The following is a 17571-nucleotide window of genomic DNA, read 5'->3' as shown; positions in this document are numbered from 1 at the left end:
CAGTGCCTTTCTTCACCAAAAGAGAGAGAGAAAGAAAAGAAACCAAAACAACCAACCCCTGTTTATTTTTCATCAAGTTCTTTGCTGCTAGTAGTGGTTTTTATGATGAAGTCAACTGTATGAGCCTGTCATGGTGGGTGTAAAATGACAGCTCAAGAAGGACTACTAAAACAAGTCAATTGCAACCCAATTTCTACTCCTTGGCTGTTTTCTATTTTAGTTTATCTGGAATTCCAAACAAATTAACCAGTTTCTAAGATGCACTGCTTTTGGTGTGCACTGTAGAAGGGAAATTGAGAAAAGAAGTTGTTATCCCCTACTGATCAGGGATCGTTCTCATTCAGTTCAAACAGATGTGGGCTACTCTGAGCTGAGCATAATTAACGGTATTATTGTATTTATTGTAGGTCATGTTTGGGTGCTGTATTTGTGACAGCTTCAACCATTCTTGCTCAGCACAGGGAATCTCCGGGTCTGTTTTTAATCTTCCTCAATACAGGTTAAGTTTTGTCATTCTAATCCCCTTGTTGAATGGTAGGTGTATAGCTGTAATGGCTGGTAAGCCAGTCCAATGATCAGGGTCCCAGCGTTTTAGGTGCCGAACAAAAAAAGATATCCCAGAGACATTATGTTCTATGCTCATGAAAGAGGTAGAACTGTATAAACCCTACAGACTTCAAATCCTTCCTCTTACAGTTCTCTACATACAGCTATCCCTGAAAATGCACCTCTGCAAGAATGTCTGGTGGAGGCTCAGAGGAACTTCCAGAATCACTGACTCTGCTTTCAAAGGCAAAAAGCACTCCTTACAGGCAAGCATTTCATCTTTAATGTATGTTTTTGCAGTTTTATGATCTCTTGTTGAGTTCAGGTGTTACTTCACTCAATATCGCCCCTCTAATATGATTTCCAGCTGTTTGTGGCTTGATTATACCTCGAAAAACTTTTGCTTAGGAACATTTTCACTAACATGATCTTATCTCACAGATAAAATAAGTATCTAGGATTTAGTAGGTACTTTAGATATCACTGGCCACAGTACGCTTGTCTACTACCTCAGCAGTCCTTAAATACTCTTTACACTCCAGGGTCACTTGTGCAGGATTCATCTCTCCCTAAGACCAAGTCTAAAACACATCACGTATGTTGATATGTTGAAAGTGTCTTATTTCTCTGTGTTCACTATAGAGGGATTCTGGGCACCTTGCTGGAGATTTCTGTAGTGTTGACATATAATGCTGGATGAGATGAATCCCATCCTCCATGTACTACTGATAATTTTTACCTTAATGAGAAAACCCACTTGTTACTTCTACTCTAGCCAGACATAAGTCTGTGGGGTCAGTGATGTGGTGATCCCAGGTAACAAAACAGTCAGCTCTTCTCCCTTTTAACCATGTACATTAACAGTATTGCAACATATGAATAACAAATTAATGCACATATTTGTTTTCAACATTGCATCTTATCATCTGTCCAAGTTGAGCTTTAATCTCAGGTTTTCAGAGTTACATGGATTTTATGTCTGTATATTTCAGAGTATGACAGAAGCTTTATCAGTATGGTATATAAATACACACTAGGGCAGTTCATTAAACACCTGCTCCTTTTTTTTTTTAAGATTATCTCTTAATTTGTTTTTCAAACTAGTCATACACATATTTGGTTATCTCCAGCTTTCTACTACTCGTGGCCCAAACTCTCATGGGACTACAGGCAGTAGTTGATCTAGTATGTGAGGGATATATGCACAGTAACTCTGCATCAAAAAGTGCATTCTGAATACTATTAGTCGCATTTTTCAACTTATTTTTTTATATTCTTGTTGGGATTATGCTGCTCTCAGATGTGGCTCTAAGCAGAAACTGTTCTGGCCTCACCATCACTATCAAATTATGCCTCAGGGTTAGTTAAAGTCAATACTTAAATCACGCAATACACTACTTTATTTTCTGCCCCTTTTCTTCGTGTCCCTTCTCTAGGGGCTCACCCCTTCTCTAGCGGCTTCTCTACTTAATAATAACTTACTCTCTCCAGCCCCAATCTACATAGCCCTCCAACATTGCTAACACTATGGCTTTCTCATAAAAATTAATCAAATATATAAATACTCATGCAGAGCAGTGACTCCCAAACTGTTCTTTCTGAAGCACACCCCAGCAGGGCTTAATGTGAGGGTGTGGTGCTTCAGCGGTGGAGAGCATCTATCTCCTTGTGAGACCATGTAAGTGAATGCCGCAGTGAGCTCTGAGGACTGCTCACTATGGCCTTATGGACCACCAGTGGCCTGCGAACCTCTGGCTAAAACCCACTGATACAGAAAATCAAAATAATTAAATGAGACTAACATACAGTCACTGTGCCATCACCCCTTGTCCACTCTGTCCCCTCCTCAGATCTTCCTCCTCAAGCATATTTTTGGTGGTAGTTGTACTGTAAGTCTTTGGGGACAAGGTCTAAAGGTCCTGATACCAGTCTCCAGATGAGTGCCTGTTACAAGCCCCTATCTTGTTTGTTCTTAGAAAATGTCAGTTGTTACCTGCTCCAGTGGCTCAGTCTGTTACAGCTCATGATCTTATTATCAGCCACCCATGCATTTAGCACACTGTGCTCCCACCCCAACTGCAACATGGGCAGACAGAAAATCATCCATCAGTCTCAATTTGCAAGCAGGGAGAAACTTCTCTACCCCTAGCAGTGCCACAAAGTCACAGAAGAAGCGACCTCTGGAGGTCTCTAGTCTAATATTCTGCTCAAAGCAGACCTAATGTCAATGCTATACGAGGTTTTTCAAGACACATGCAACTTTCACGTAGAAATCACATTACACATCCATTCTTAATAGATTTTAGTTATAAGATAGTTAAAGGGGGCTGAGTCTTTTCTGCAGGCTCAGATGTTGACATGAATGCTTCATGAGGACTACCTTTCCTCTTTAGGAACTGATTTCCTCACAGTTTGTCTTACCTACAGATTTTGTTCGTGGAATTCCTTTGCGCAGTGAAACATGGGGCTTCTCAGCTCCTGAAAGGACGCCTGAATGTGCTGCCATACCCTGGCGTTCAAAGAGTGACTGCGAAAGGAAAAAAGAAAAGGAAATTTCCATTCTTGACATCCGTGAGAATCAGCTGAAAGGAAACAATACTTTACCACAGTCCGCCTGATTCTTCTAACTCTGGATGAAGCTGGGGTCAATGAGTTTGCACATCAGACCCTGTCCCTGCAGTGCAGCATTTGCAAGTAGGCTCTTACACAGTCTAACAGAAGGAAGGCTTCCCTGGGAAGAAGTACTGACTCCACAGTTTACCATAATCCCCTTCTTTGCTCCTCCCTTCAAAAATCTGTCTTCAATGTTTCTGCATCCAGAATGTCTCCAGAATTTGTGCCATTAGTCCTTTAAAGGATAAATCCTTCCTCTTTCTCTCCTACTTGCCTGCTTTCCCCTTGCTGGTTCTTGAGCATTTTGTGACCATGGTGTGATAATACATAGGACCTCCATGGATTTCGGACTGCTCCATCAACGACTGGTGGCAGTGAATCCAGACAAAACAGCCTTCCTTGTGTGCAAAGGCTTCAGACAGGCCAATCTCTGCTCAGAATATCTTGTCCCATTTTATCTCCTGTTCCATAAGCTGCCTCCCACTGCCTGCAGTGTGCTTTCAGAATTCAGACTAACCTGGAGCTTGCATCCTCACTCCTCCTCCATCCCTGTTTCCCCTCATAGACTACATTTTTCTGTTCTATGGTGCCTTCTAATATACAGGTTCACATCCTGAAAATGTCAGCCAGACTAACCTCTCTGACTAAGCTTTTCACCTTCTTTCAGATATTTTCTTGTATCTTTCCTGTCATCAACCTCATATTTGTGAACAAGTGCCCAAAAGCCTGAGTCAGCTCTTCCACCTCCTGTCTGGACCCCTGCTCTCTCTGCCCCTCTGTCTTCACTGAGATGCTCTGTTTTCCACTCCACCTTGTGAAAACACTTCCTAATCCAAGTCTTTTGCTGCCTGCATTCAGCATATGACCCAGTACTTTGTGCCCTTGCACCAGTCCCTTCCCTCTCCCACCATAAGCCCTCCTGTCTCACACTGATTTCTGCTGGCGTGATGCGCCGGCTTGTTGGTCGCTGCTTCACAGTGGCTGCCCTAGAATCTGCTTCGACAATGTCTGCTCTCAGCGAAGGTTCAGCTGCTGCCAAAATCTCATCCAGTTTCTCTGAAAATCCAAATATAAAAGCAAACCAGTTAGCAAGGGCCATTGTACCAAGGCAGATCCCCTAGGACAAGCCCATTCTGTTTTGTGTGGTTAAGTAGTGAACAAATTTCCACTTTTGGAGAATAGTTCATAGGCCTGTTGAAAACAGAGTTTTAGAAAGCTGCCATTCAGTCTTCTCCTACCCAACCAGCCCTGCAAACAAAGATTTCTTAAGCATTCACAAACCAGCCCACCCATCCACTATAAAAAACCAAGCACTGACCTCACACAGATGAAGGAATTCCAGCTGTCAGCACGCACAGCATAAGCAGTGTCGTACTGCTGGACTACTGCACTCTCCCATCCCTACTGTATCTGTGCAGCTGAGGGAACTTTTACCATTTTAGCTAATGTCTGAGTAGTGCCTTTCCAATACTCAAATCTGGGAATCTGATTCTAGCTGCAGGGTTTTGAGGAAGCCTATTTGTTTAGCTTAAAGGAGCAAATTTTTGCCTATACATATATATATATTATATTAAGACTGAGAACAAATTTCCCCTAACTAGATTAATGAGGGAAAGGGAGCAGGGTGACTCCAGATGATGCGAAAACACAGATGTCACAGGGAACATAAGCTATATAGAACACTGCAGAAAAGAACTGCTCAAGAAACTCCATGGGAGTCCAGTCAGTGTCCAGCAGCAGTTAGTAAAAAACTGGGATGTTTCCCTCCAAATGCCCTAATAGGCCTAAATGGCCCTGACCAGATTCATTTGGGGCCTTCAAGCACACCCCCTGCCCAGGGGCCCTGCAGCTGCATTTATGCTCAGGGCTGAGGTTTTGGTCTCTAGAGTACGGGTTTGTGGTGCTATCACAGCCATGCCTATGCCTGGCCACAGACCCCGCTGATCTGGATTCCAAACTATGGTCTGACTTCCTGGCTTGACCTTGGCCTTACCTTGCCATTATGGACCTGCCTGGCAATCACCGGGCTGTGTCTGACCCTGATTACCTTCACCAGACCAGATCCTGACCTGACTTCACAGCCAGATCTCAGACCTGCCTCATCACTACAAACTTGCCTGATGATCTGAACTCTTGGTTGAACCTGACTACCACCCCCAGGTCTGCCCTGCTCAATTTGCACAGACACTGTGGGGCTGGGAACCAACTGGTACAGCCCCTGGCCTGTAGGCCATATCCTACTTGGTCCTGGTTCCCCATCCTTTAAGCACAGCTGGCTCTTACTGCTCCCTAATCCCTGGTGAGGCCTCATCTCAAGTACTGTGTCCAGTTCTGGGCTCCCCAGGACAAGAGAGACATGGAGCTACTGGAGAGAGTCCAGTGTAGGGCTACAAAGATGATCAGAGGGCTGGAGCACCTGCCCTATGAGGAACGGCTGCGAGAGCTGGGCCTCTTCAGCCTGGGGAAGAGAAGACTGAGGGGGGATCTGATCAATGTGTATAAGTACCTGAAGGGAGAGTGTCAAGGGGATGGGGACAAACTCTTTTCAGTTGTCCCATGTGACAGGACAAGAGGCAATGGGCAGAAGTGGAAGCACAGGAAGTTCTGCCTGACTGTGAGGGGGAATTACTTCCCTGTGAGAGTGACGGAGCACTGGCACAGGTTGCCCAGAGAGGTTGTGGAGTGTCCTTCTCTGGAGATATTCAAGGCCCGCCTGGATGCAACCCTAACATGCTCTAGCTGACCCTGCTGAGCAGGGAGGTTGAACTAGATGATCTCCAGAGGTCCCTTCCAACCTTACTGATTCTATGATTCTATGATTCAAAACTGCTGGTGGTGGGAGATAAGGCAGTGCTGGATGTGCCCTGAAAACCAGGGCCTTTCCAAGGATGGTCCATCCTAGTTCTGACTGTCCAAAGTCATGAGAGCTCTCCATCACACACTTGCAGACAGTCATCTTCAATGTCAAGACATTCCTAGTGATCTTCTGCTGATCACTCTGATGCAGGTGGCTTCTGCATTACCTCTGTGTCTGAAAGATCTGCTCTTTATAGAGGTGGTCTGGGGAGGTCATTCAAAGACCTTCTGCTTGTAAACTCTGCTGGGCTTCTTCACTACTTTATCATTCTTATGGTGAAAGCGTTAGCCCCTCATATTCCCTAAAGCAGAAACAGAGTTTTGCTTCTGAGAAGATAAGAACTTGGATCACAACTGCAGGTTCACTTTCCTCTGTCCTGTGTTCACATTAGAGAAATGCAGTGCAATGTGTTGGGATGGAATGAGCCTTCCTGCTCTATTTAGGATTTTCCATTACTGGCTCTCAGCCCTGGCAAGAACATCTGTTTTTGTAATGTCCCTTACTTACTGTCCCCACTGACCCTGCATGGTGCATTTGTTGTATACAGTCATACTTGATTCAGCTTTTCCCCAGCTAGCTTGGGCACTGATAACAGGGCCTTCATGGTGTATGGCCCTCTTCACCTGCTGCCAGGACAACTGGTAGTCAAACTAGCTCTTCTCCAGATTATTACTCAGGTATGCCCTCGGAGATGCCATCAAACTCTGACTAAAGAGCAGGTATGTCCTCAGGTTCTTCCTCAGTGTAGGACTGCTAGGAGAAACAGGACATCCTGCACAAAGGCAGAAGCAGAGGCAGCACTTGCATTTCTGAACATGGCAGAGTGTGTGGCTGCTATTTCATCTGACTGAATTCCAAAGTCTTGATTCAGGGGAAGGACTTTAAGTTTCCACAAAACATTCCTGTACAAGGTATATATATTTGCTGAGGAGCAAATGCAAAGCAAGCACAATATGCTGGGGAAATCAGACCTTGAAATTCATTGTGCCTGGGCTGACAAACAGGAATTCCTGTCTGTGCACAATGTGACCCCACGGTGTTTTGCCTTTCTGCTGGCCTCTGCTAGAGATATATGTGGTGACTGCTCCCTGCTCCTGCTGCATTGGGAGGGAAGGTTAGCCCTGCTGACCTCTGACATTACTCAGGACTTTCTTTAGACTAAGCTTATTCATGACAACCAGGGGATGGCAACCTGGGCCAATTTATTGTGATGCATCATGACCTTTCTATGGTGAGGACTGGGATGCTTTCTGGGTGTTTGACAGGGAAGGGATGAGTCCCAGGATGTGCAGTTTCACTCACCCCCTTTTCTTCTCCGCATGGAGGCTTGGAATCAAGAAACAAAACACAAAACATGAATGGCATGCACAGTTCCTGCTTTCATTCCCAGCCTTATCCTTGCTATCTGCTGCTTCCCCACACACTCTCCTGCTTCCCAGCATGCTGACAGGACCAGGCTCTGACAGTATAGCACATGTCTCTCCCTGCAGTTGCCTCAGAGTGAGGCTCTCCGGATTAAGGTTCAGGAAGTGCTTGGTCCTGCCACAGGACTATTTCTCATATGTGACTGGGTAGCATCATATGCAACCTCCTTAGCTTTATTGTCCTTCTGTAGGAATATAGTTGCATGTTCTGGCACTGCTCTCTGGCATGAACTGACACAGGCCAGGCCAGTTCCCCTCTATGCCCTGCAACTAGCCTGCATAGTTGGAACGAGAGCTGAGCTGACCCCAACACTTCTTTTTACTTGACTAGCAAAAGAGAATGATTATCAGGAAAGGTGTGGTATCAGAAGGAAGTAAGATCGTGAAGAAGCCTGGATGGCATTTAATGCTTGAATTATGGAGAAATCCCTGTAAAAGCTTTTAATCCCTCACTGCTCACTGAGAAGAGTCAGTAGTCTCACATACAAGTCTCTCAAAGACAGTCTCCAGTCAAAAGCCAGGACTGCAGGAGTACTCTGTTAGCATCTTATTAGGAATCTGCTTTTCTAGGCGCTTTAGTACAACATGTAGCCTAGAAAATTTTAAGATAGTACTAGGGGCACAAGAGGGACAGGCTAACACCTCTGTTCAAGGAGAAAGAGGCAGAGACCAGCCAATAAACTCCCCTTTATGGTGTTGCAGGTAGAAATACTCTTTCAGTACTACCATCTTTCCCTCAGAAAATGAGAAGGGAGGCAACCTAGGCTCTAAATCTGCATACCACTGAGTTGTGGGGATGCTGACCTGCACTAAAACACTCCTTTCACAGTAAATGAAGGAAAGGATCAACCAGCAAGAGACAAAGTGAAAGAAGAACAGTCCTCCATTTTCCCTACACCCTCTCCCTGCAGATGTATGATGGGACTGGCTATATATAAAACAGTCCCTGTTTCCCAAGATATGAAGTAGGAACTACTCTAAAACTTCCTGGAAAATACAGGCACTCAGAGCAATTGCTTTCTATAAATCCCTTTCCTAGGAGATACAGGGCAGATGCTTGCTCGTAGTCCTCAAGGTAGAAGGGAGGCAGAATCTAAATACAAAATTCTCAGTGAGACCTAGAGGAATCATCTTTAATATATTCTCCTGGCAGAGATATTTCCCTCTTTTCGTGACTTCTCTTTCCATGAGTTTGCACCCCTCCCCCTCATGCCCAACAGCTGTGCTTGTCAAAACACATGCAAATTGTGCACTATTCCTGCACATTTGTGCAGGCTGCAGTTTCCAAGGTGCAGGCTGTCCTGTGGTGATATCCCATGTTCCACTCACATGTTTGTGCACAGTTACTTGCAAGGCCAAGGTGCTATGGTTTGTGCATCTGTCTCTCTGCAAAGGCATGCACATGAAGCTTGCCAGTCTAACTTGGGCCTGACATTCTGTAAAGATGGGCACATGCAGCTAAGGAAAATGTTCCCACAGAAAGCAACATGCTGCCTATCAATGCAAGCAGACACTTATCACGCTGATTAGAAACTGTTTTCAATACCAGTAACTGAAAGTAAAAATATGAACCGTGGTGCCTGCGCAGAATCTGCGCAAAGGTAAGAATAAGAAAGTAGAATAAACTGGTTATTCTAAATCCTCTCCTAATGGCTACCATTAAACATAGTACCTTTTCAGGCTTAGTGACAAAGGGTTTGGAAAAGTGGAGAACAGGATGGGGTGAAAAACAGGGCAGTGCACTTAGCATAAAATACATCACTTGATACAAACTCTTAAATACTAAGATTTCTCTCCCCTAGCCCATGTTTGAGAGCATAAGACTTAAACCTCAAGGTCTATTTCTTTCAGGAAACCTTGCAGAGTTGTAAAGCCTGGACATGTACACATTATGGTGATGGAAACACTGACCAAAAAACAGAGCCGCAGCCCAAGCACGGCAGAGTGGAGTGAGAAAGGTCACAGACTTTATTTTATTGCCCTAAAAAAGATGAGTGGTGGGGTCAGCTGCTAGACTTCTGTCTCTCATGTGGTCTGCTCTCAGGCAAGACAAGAATCTGCCACACAGAGTGTTTCTGCCATGGTGAGCAAGCACATCTGTATGCATTACCACATTTTCACACAGCAAAGATATAAATACAAATAGCACAGGCAAGAGATAGGACAGCAGGCAGTGCTGAGAAAGGTTCCTTCTTTAGCTCTACCAATGCTCTAATTCTAGTCTTCTGGTATATTTGATTCCAGCCATGTGTCAGACCTAAACAGCCCATCTCAGAGCCAAATACATACGCATCAGAGCTGCAAGCCAGAGTTTGACTGTCCCAACAGGATGGGACAGTCAAAAAACAAAGGGCAAGGAGGTTCCTCATGCATCTTCTGGTGCCAGAACTTTAGATGATCCCTTGCAGGTTTTCAGCTAAACAGCCTCCCTGAGCCACAAAGCTAAGCTGGCATGTTATGCCTCCACCGAGGCACCTTGTCAGCTGCCCTATGACCTTGGTAGTGCATAGGACACAATATGCTTCAAAACATGCCATTAATTCTATGCACAGAAACAAAGTGCAATCAGAGGACTGTGAGAACACTGACACCCATATGGCCCTGAGCAGGTCTGAGGCTATCCAGGAGCTCTGTGAGGAGATCAGAGCACTGGGTTGCTAGAATATACGGAAGAGTGAGGGGCTTCTTCACGGGATATCTGAAAGTAAGGACAGAGGGAGGGGGTGGAGAGGTTTTGAGAGAATATAGGAACACGTAGATGCAAGCTGGGATATCAAAGCATCTGGAAACGTGGGTAGGCTCTGTAGTGACAGCAGAACGTGTGAGCATGTGTGCATATGCATGTGTGTGTAAGGGGGTAGGGGAGGGGGAGTTCATGGGGATGCCAGCTTATCTGGCAGCATGTGGTATCTGCCTAGAGGTACAGGAAAATAAAAACAATGGGCTGATAAGACTGAGAGAGGAGCAGGGTGCCTGGAGGAACACAGGCATGAGGGACACCAGCCTCTTCACAGGCAGTCACAGAAGGACTCAGTTTCCCTTCCCCAGTCTATCTCTCTGAGAAGGTGACAATGAAAAGGTGGATTGACTCTACCATGATCTACTCCCTGAGTCTGTGCTGCTGACAGTGACTCCCAGTCCCCTGCACCCCCCACACAGCTAAGCACAGCAGAAACTTCAGTAGAGAAGGTACAAACATCACCTTGAGCTCATATTCATGCACACCTTAGGAAAATGAATGCTGAGAGTGCTGCTTGCTTTCACCACAGCCCACACATGCTCATCATGCACTTCTGCATGCACACACATGCCCCCATGTTGTTTGCTTACCTAGTTCTTCCAGCTCGGCTGTCATGGACTTGGAACGCAGAGTCAGAGTGGTACTGGGAGCTCTCTTGGGAGGTGGTGGAGCTGAAAGGAAGAGAGACGGCATTTTGCATTTCTTGTCCAGGAACTTACGAGGAGTGGCCAGATGTAGATGCCACTTCTTCTCCACAGCCTGGATCTCCTCATACTCGCGGGATGAGGAGTCGCACTGCTGCAGAATCTTATTGAGGCTGCGTGTAGAAGCAAACTTCTTCATTGTCTCGGTAGCTTAGTCCCAAGGGCATGAGGCAAGCCCCTGGCGCAGAAGGGCTGGTGGCTCCTACAAGGAAGTGCACACTGCCCAGGATCCCACAGCCCTCAGCAAAAGAGAGTCCAAGTCATGTCCCTGCGCTGCTCATGGGCCCCTGCAGCTACGGTAGATGCTACGGCTATGAAAGCCGCTTTCTCAAATTAAATCTGTCTCAGGCAGCTGGCTGCCTGCCTGTGGGACTCAGCAAACAGCTCTGATGGCTGCTTCCCCTCCACACACGCCATGGGTGGAGGGTAGGAGGGAGAAACAAGTCCAGGAGGCCTGATTTTCAGTCTCTCATTCCCGCCTCATCGCGGAGTGCATCCCTCAGTGAAACAGCCACCCACCCTCGTCTCTCTCGGTTCAGTCTGTATCCAGGACCGGACGAGGCTCCCGAGGCCCTAGCGAAGCTCTGGAGCTGGAAGTCTCTGAGCTGAGCAGATAAGACACATGGCTCATAAGGCAACGCCCGCAGGACGGGGGAGCGGCGCTACGGGGCAGGGCTGGCCAGAGGAGCTCCCTCGCCCGGCCTGCCGCTGGGTCTGCCGGAGAGACCTTCCATGCCATGAGCTCCGGGGAGCGGAGACCTGCTGAAGGCTTCTCCTCTTCACTTCAGGTGCCTCCTCCTCCCGCACGCTGGAACAATACGGGATTCAACGCTCAGGCGTTGCCATGGGAACCAGCGCTCCAGGCTGGTGCTGGAGCTGCCTGCATCAGACCCCAACAGGGGCGGGTTCGGGCAGAGAACGCCAGCCCCATACAGGCCTCCATCACGGGCAGGAAGGAAAGGCGACCCCCGGCTCCGGAGGGAGCGGGCCGGCCCCCGCCCGCGGCGCCGGGCGGTCCTGGCGTCGCGCCGCGCTCGCCCTCTGCGCTGGGAAGAGCACCCGTGCGGTCCTCGGGCCAAGCGGCCGCGGTCGGAGGCACAAGCTCTGCCGCGGGCAGCTACATCGCAGGGGGCTCAGGGCTGGAAGCACCAGGAGAAGCGGAGAGCGGCACCCACAGCAGTCCCAGCGCCGGCTGCTGCGCCTCGGTCTTCCCCACGGCTCGTGCTTTTGTGCAGTGACAATATAATTACAGCGCTTACTGTCAGCACGCAGCACTGTCTCCCTCCCCCTCTCCTCGCGTGCTGCTTTTGGAGCGCCCCAACCTCCATCCCTCAGTGCCTGGCTCCCAGCCACACTCCTCTCCTCAGGAAAACGCTCCTGCCCCGCCGGCTCCCTCCCACCACTGCCGAGGGCAGCCGCCGGCCGAGCACCCCTGCGCCCTGCAGCTGGTTGCCCTGGATGTGGCCCTACCCCGCGGCACAGCTAGCTATGCTGGGGACGTGCCCCTACCATCGTCCGCAGCTGGCTGCCTCCATATGTGCCCCTGTCCTGCACACAGAGCTAGTCATGGGATGTGCCTTTACGGTCCACAGCTGGCTGCAGGCAGATGTGCCTCCACTCTGCACAGCTGGCTGCCCTCAGGATGTGCCCTTAGCCTGCACAGCTGGTGCCCCGAGATGTGCCCTGGCCTGTACAGCTAGTTATGTTTGGGATGTGACCCTGCCCTGCACAGCTGGCTGACCCTAGATTTGTCCCTACCCCACACAGCTGGCTACAACTGAGATGTGCTCCTGCCTTCCACGGCTGGTTGCCCCCGATGTGCCTCCACCTGGTGTAGCTGGCTGCCCTGGGATGTGTCCCTGCCCTCCACTGCTGGCTTCCCCAGGTGTGCCACCACCCTGCACAGCTGGCTACCCTTGCGATGTGCCCTTATCCTCCTCAGCTGGCTGCCCTTGGATGTTCCTCTCCATTGCTCAGCTGGCTGCCCTGCCGTGCACAGCTCTCTACTCCCAACGCCAAAGTCTGCTCTGTCCCTGCTGGCCATAAGCAGAGCAACCCATGACCAGACTGCACCTCAGGCTCAGCCTCTAACAGAGGTTCTCGGCTCTGCTCCAGGGCACAGTGGACCATGGGGCATAGGCTCCAAAGTCCGCATGGGCAGTTCCAGGTTGGGCTATGCCCCCAGGAGCCTGCCAGCTCACGGGGCAGCTCCTACTCAGGGCAACTCCACAAGTGGAGACAGACTCCACCTTGAAACTCCCCACATCCCTATGAGGGCTGTTCTCCACCCTGATACTCCCCACAATGTCTAACACCCCCACAGGGACTTCTCTTCACCCCCAGAGTCCCTCTGCAGATCATTCACCACTCTGACACCCTTACACTCTCAGAGGGCCAATTTTCCACTACGACACCTCCCAAACCTCTGTGGGTGCCGTTCTTCATCATGACACTCCCCACATCCTCATGAGGGTAGTTTTCCACCACAATACCTCCTGCATCCCTGTGGGAGAGCTCTCCATCATGACACTTCCTGCACCAGCAGAGGCATTCTCCCTCATGACATCCCCTGCACCCCTGTGGGGCAGTTCTCCACCATGACCATATTTCCAGCAGCAGGAGCAGTTCTCCACCATGGTACACCCCCACCGCCAGCAGGAGCAGTTCTCCACCATGACACCTCCCCATATATGCAGCAGGAGCAGTTCTCCACCATGGCACACCCCCCACTGACAGCAGGAGCAGTTCTCCACCATGACACATCCCATATACGCAGCAGCAGCAGTTCTCCATCACGATGCCCCCACGCCCACCCCAACAACTGCATTTTTCCACTACAACAACCCCTCACCCCCAGCAGGAGCAGTTCTCCACCATGACATCCCCCCACCACCAGCAGGAGCAGTTCTCCATCATGACACTCCCTCCCCCTCCCAACTCCCAACAACAGCAATTTTTCCACCATGACAAGCCCTCACCCCCAGCAGGGGCAGTTCTCTACCATTACATCCCCTGTATGTGCAGCAGGAGCAGTTCTCCATTATGACACTCCCCTTTACTCCCAACCACAGCAATTTTCCACCATGACAACTACTCAAGCCCAGCAGGGGCAGTTCTCCACCAGGACACCCCCCTCAGGCTCCTAGCAGGTGCATGTTCTCCATCATGACTCCTCTTACCTTCCAAAACAGCATTTTTCACCAATGACAATCCCTCACCCGCAGACATCCCTCAAAGCAGAGGGAGTCTCTGCTCCCTGAAGTCCCTTTGCTCCTAGGACAGACTGTCTGATGGCTGTATGGGTCACTACCTAGACTGTAGGTGCCAGAAGCAACTCTGCTCCTGAGGAGGAGCCAACTCTGAGCTTCACTGAAAGGAAACAACACCAGAGTGAGAACAGTGCTGTTGGTGCCCTGTGGCCTGGTGCTGAAAGGGACTTTCAGGAGGCTTGGTAAGCAGCCCTTGACTGTGCCCAGCTTCCCCAGCAGCAGCTGCAATGCTCTGACTCAGACTCCCCACCTAAAGACCATCCTGACTGCATCACTCCCTAGTTACATCCCTGCTACAATGCACATCTTGGTTTCAGCACAGTTCATTGGTGCTACACACTCAGGAATTTTCATACCCACAATAAAGGGTGGCTCCACTTTAAGGGGTGAGCACCAAGCAGGTATTCTGCACACAGTGTCCTCCTCTCTCAGCAGCTACAGCTCAGCAGCCTTCTCAGCTGTCTTCACTATACATCTTGTACACTGTGCAGACTTATCCCGACAGGCCCCATGCTTCTGCATGTCTGCTTACATTTAAGCCATGCAAATCCCACTATTCAGAATACCAGGAAACTCTACACCTACCCTTTTTCCGAACAACTTCTTCTGATTCTGGCTTGCGGCTGACGGAAACAACCTTCATCACCAGGTGATTCCCCCCTTGCCGGATCAATGAGACCACCTGCTTGTGCCCCACCTTCACCACGTTCACACCATTCACCTAGGACACAAACAGAAACAGACCAGTATAAATACTGCCTATGACAAAGAAAACAGGCAGAAAGCAATACTGCCTGATGACAAGACCCAAACCAGATGATTTTGCATCTCTGCAAATCTTTTTATGCTCCATCACAGCACATTTTCATATTTAAACTATCATAATAGGTGAGATGTCACCTATTTGTGACCTCAACCTTCTGAAGAAGCTGAGAGAGCTGCAACAGGCCAGCAGGAACCAGCATGCACCAAGGCTACCACTAGGTAGCAAGAACTGAACTTCCACCTTTCTACTGGGCTGTCAAGACAGATCACTAGAAATTGGACATTTCCAAGGTTCCCGGGTTTGCAAGTCTTGGGCTGTGTCCCAGGCCTACAAGACACACTGGAAATGCACTTGCATCAGTGTAGAACAGAGGTGGGATACAGGGCCCCTCACATGGAACAATTCACCTGCCCTGACTTCAACAGTAACAATACATATTTCGCAGATGGAGAAACTTATCTGGGCAACCCTCTAGCTGTCAGCAAGTCGATCAAAACTTTCCAGCAGTCTAAAGACGTACTGGAAGCACACTCATGTCACTGGTTTTAATGCTAGTGTAATATATCAGCTTCTTAGATATTAAGCAGTTGGTTGTGACACCAGACTAGATAATAAGACAGGAAAATAAGAAATAAATAAAAATGAAGTCTCACTATTTAGACACTTAGCAAGTAGCAATGAACACAGCGTTCACCACTGTGCATTAACAGAATGGAACCTCACTCTGGCAGCTGAGGTTTAGGTGATCAGGATGAGAACGCCAAAGTTTAGATTGCCCACAACTGGAAAAACTGGCCTTGCTTTTTGAGATTTAGTTACCCAATCTGTAAAAAAAAAAAAAAAAAAAAAAAGGGCTGACCTGCACACTTTGGCATTCATTTGTTACACTTCTTGTATATTCCAGGGCTGCTGTTGCTGTAGACCTTAGATTATTAATGGCAGCAGATAAGAAATGTGATTATCTATGGGCAACACTACTAATGTGACTGCACTCGGAAGTTAAGTAATGACAGGATTTAGGTTGTCCATGCAACGTTAATTTTGTCACCCTAAATTTAAAGACCAGAAGCATTCTATTCTCTCTTGCATACCACAGACTTTTGTATTTCACTCATTTATGCCTCTCGTCAGCCCCACAAAAACCCAAGATATCAGGAGATGGAGAATTTAGTCCTTCCCCTGAATGCTGGTTCCAAATGTTTAGCAATTCCCACTGCTTAAAAAAAACCAAAAACCTCTTCCTATTTTAAACTAGCAAGAAATTGATTTTCTGTCACTAGTTCTCACCGTACCCTTCTTCACTGCACAGTCCCACCCTCCTTACTAATAGAACCATCCTCTGCACTACAGAGCACATATACTGTGATCAATGTATTCCTACTGTACTATACAACACATTGAAATGTAGAATGCCCAGGATGTTGGAAACCTTGACAATGCAAGAATACTTCTTTTCTATTTGTTTCAAATACAGCTGGAGAAGTTTTGTCGTAGAGTGAATAAAGTCTAAGGTGTATTAATTAATACTAATTCAATCTACAAGGTAGATTGAACTGTTGTTTAAATAATTAAAAATATGTGGGTTATTATAACATTCGCAATTTGTAAGCAGTAGTGCTGTTTCCTACGAAATAGCATAAAAATATAAAAAAGAAAAAAGGCATTGAATTAAATTCTGAAATGGAAAATCAGCATTTTTTAAGATACAATGCTTTTAAAATTATCATTTTATTTCAAATACTTCCCCCATTCAGTTTTCATGAAAATACATATTTTCCTCAGAACATTTGATTGTGATGAAATTACCAGTGTACTCTAGTTAAATCACCTCTTAATCTTCTTTTTTGATGAGCTGTATTGAACGATTGAAGCACAGTTATACTGTATTTTCTCCTGATCTCAAAACACTCCAGTGGTTCTTTGCAAGTTCTTTAATTTCTTAAAATACATTTAAACAGCAGACATCAGGGCTGCATGGAGTATTTCTGTACTGATCTCGTTTTTTTTGTCTAGCTTCTTTCATCACAGGATGTTATTTGTACTTTTGCCACATCACTCAGTGAGTACTCATAGTGTTCATAATCCTACAGTCATTTTCAGAGTTATCGTTTTCCTGGTTACTGACTCCCATCCTGTGCCTTTGCCTTGCAATGCTTTTTCCTAGATGCAGAACTACATGTGGTTGAATCAATTTTGTTCTTTGCAGTTTGCCCTGCTAAGTGGTTCAGTTCACTCTGCAGATCTGCTCCACTCCCTCATTACCAACACTTTAGACTTTAGGTCATCAGTAAATTTAATTTGCAGTGATTTCAGGTTTATTTATGAACATTTATGAAAATACTAAAAAGCATCAGATCTTAAACTAAATCCTAGACAGACCATCTAGAAACAGCTAGCAAGTGATGCTTCCTCATTGACAATTACTTGTCAAGACCTGTCATTTAGCAAATTTATGAACGATTTAACATGTGCTCCACTGATTTTGTTAACCACTAATTTTGTGATGGAAATGTTATACAGCAGTAAACAGCAGCCTTACAAAAATCTATTACATCTGAACAGTTACCTTTAGCAAACAAATCTGTCACCTTAAAGAATGAAATAAATTTTGTTTTTTGAGACTTTCTGGTCTACAGCTGACTACAATACCAG

General features: G+C 47.2%; 1 protein-coding gene across 8 annotated transcripts in view; it reads right to left on the bottom strand.

Moving 5' to 3' along the window:
- Positions 1–17571, bottom strand: part of SHANK3 (SH3 and multiple ankyrin repeat domains 3) — a 402299-nt gene that overhangs the window by 45185 nt on the left and 339543 nt on the right. For all 8 annotated transcript variants that reach the window (XR_009958823.1, XM_062579208.1, XM_062579216.1 and 5 more), the window contains 4 exons: positions 14739–14874; positions 10771–10851; positions 4088–4215; positions 2968–3073 (listed from right to left, as the gene is read on the bottom strand). Coding sequence is in view for 7 of the 8 variants with exons in the window: in XM_062579208.1 (XP_062435192.1) it covers positions 2968–3073; positions 4088–4215; positions 10771–10851; positions 14739–14874 (451 nt within the window). In the remaining variant the exon portion in view is untranslated. The remainder of the gene's footprint in view (positions 1–2967; positions 3074–4087; positions 4216–10770; positions 10852–14738; positions 14875–17571) is intronic.

The sequence above is a fragment of the Rhea pennata genome, chromosome 1 (assembly GCF_028389875.1).
Source record: "Rhea pennata isolate bPtePen1 chromosome 1, bPtePen1.pri, whole genome shotgun sequence".
In the NCBI taxonomy this organism is placed as follows: Eukaryota; Metazoa; Chordata; class Aves; order Rheiformes; family Rheidae; genus Rhea; species Rhea pennata.
This window is presented reverse-complemented; position numbering and strand designations above follow the sequence as displayed.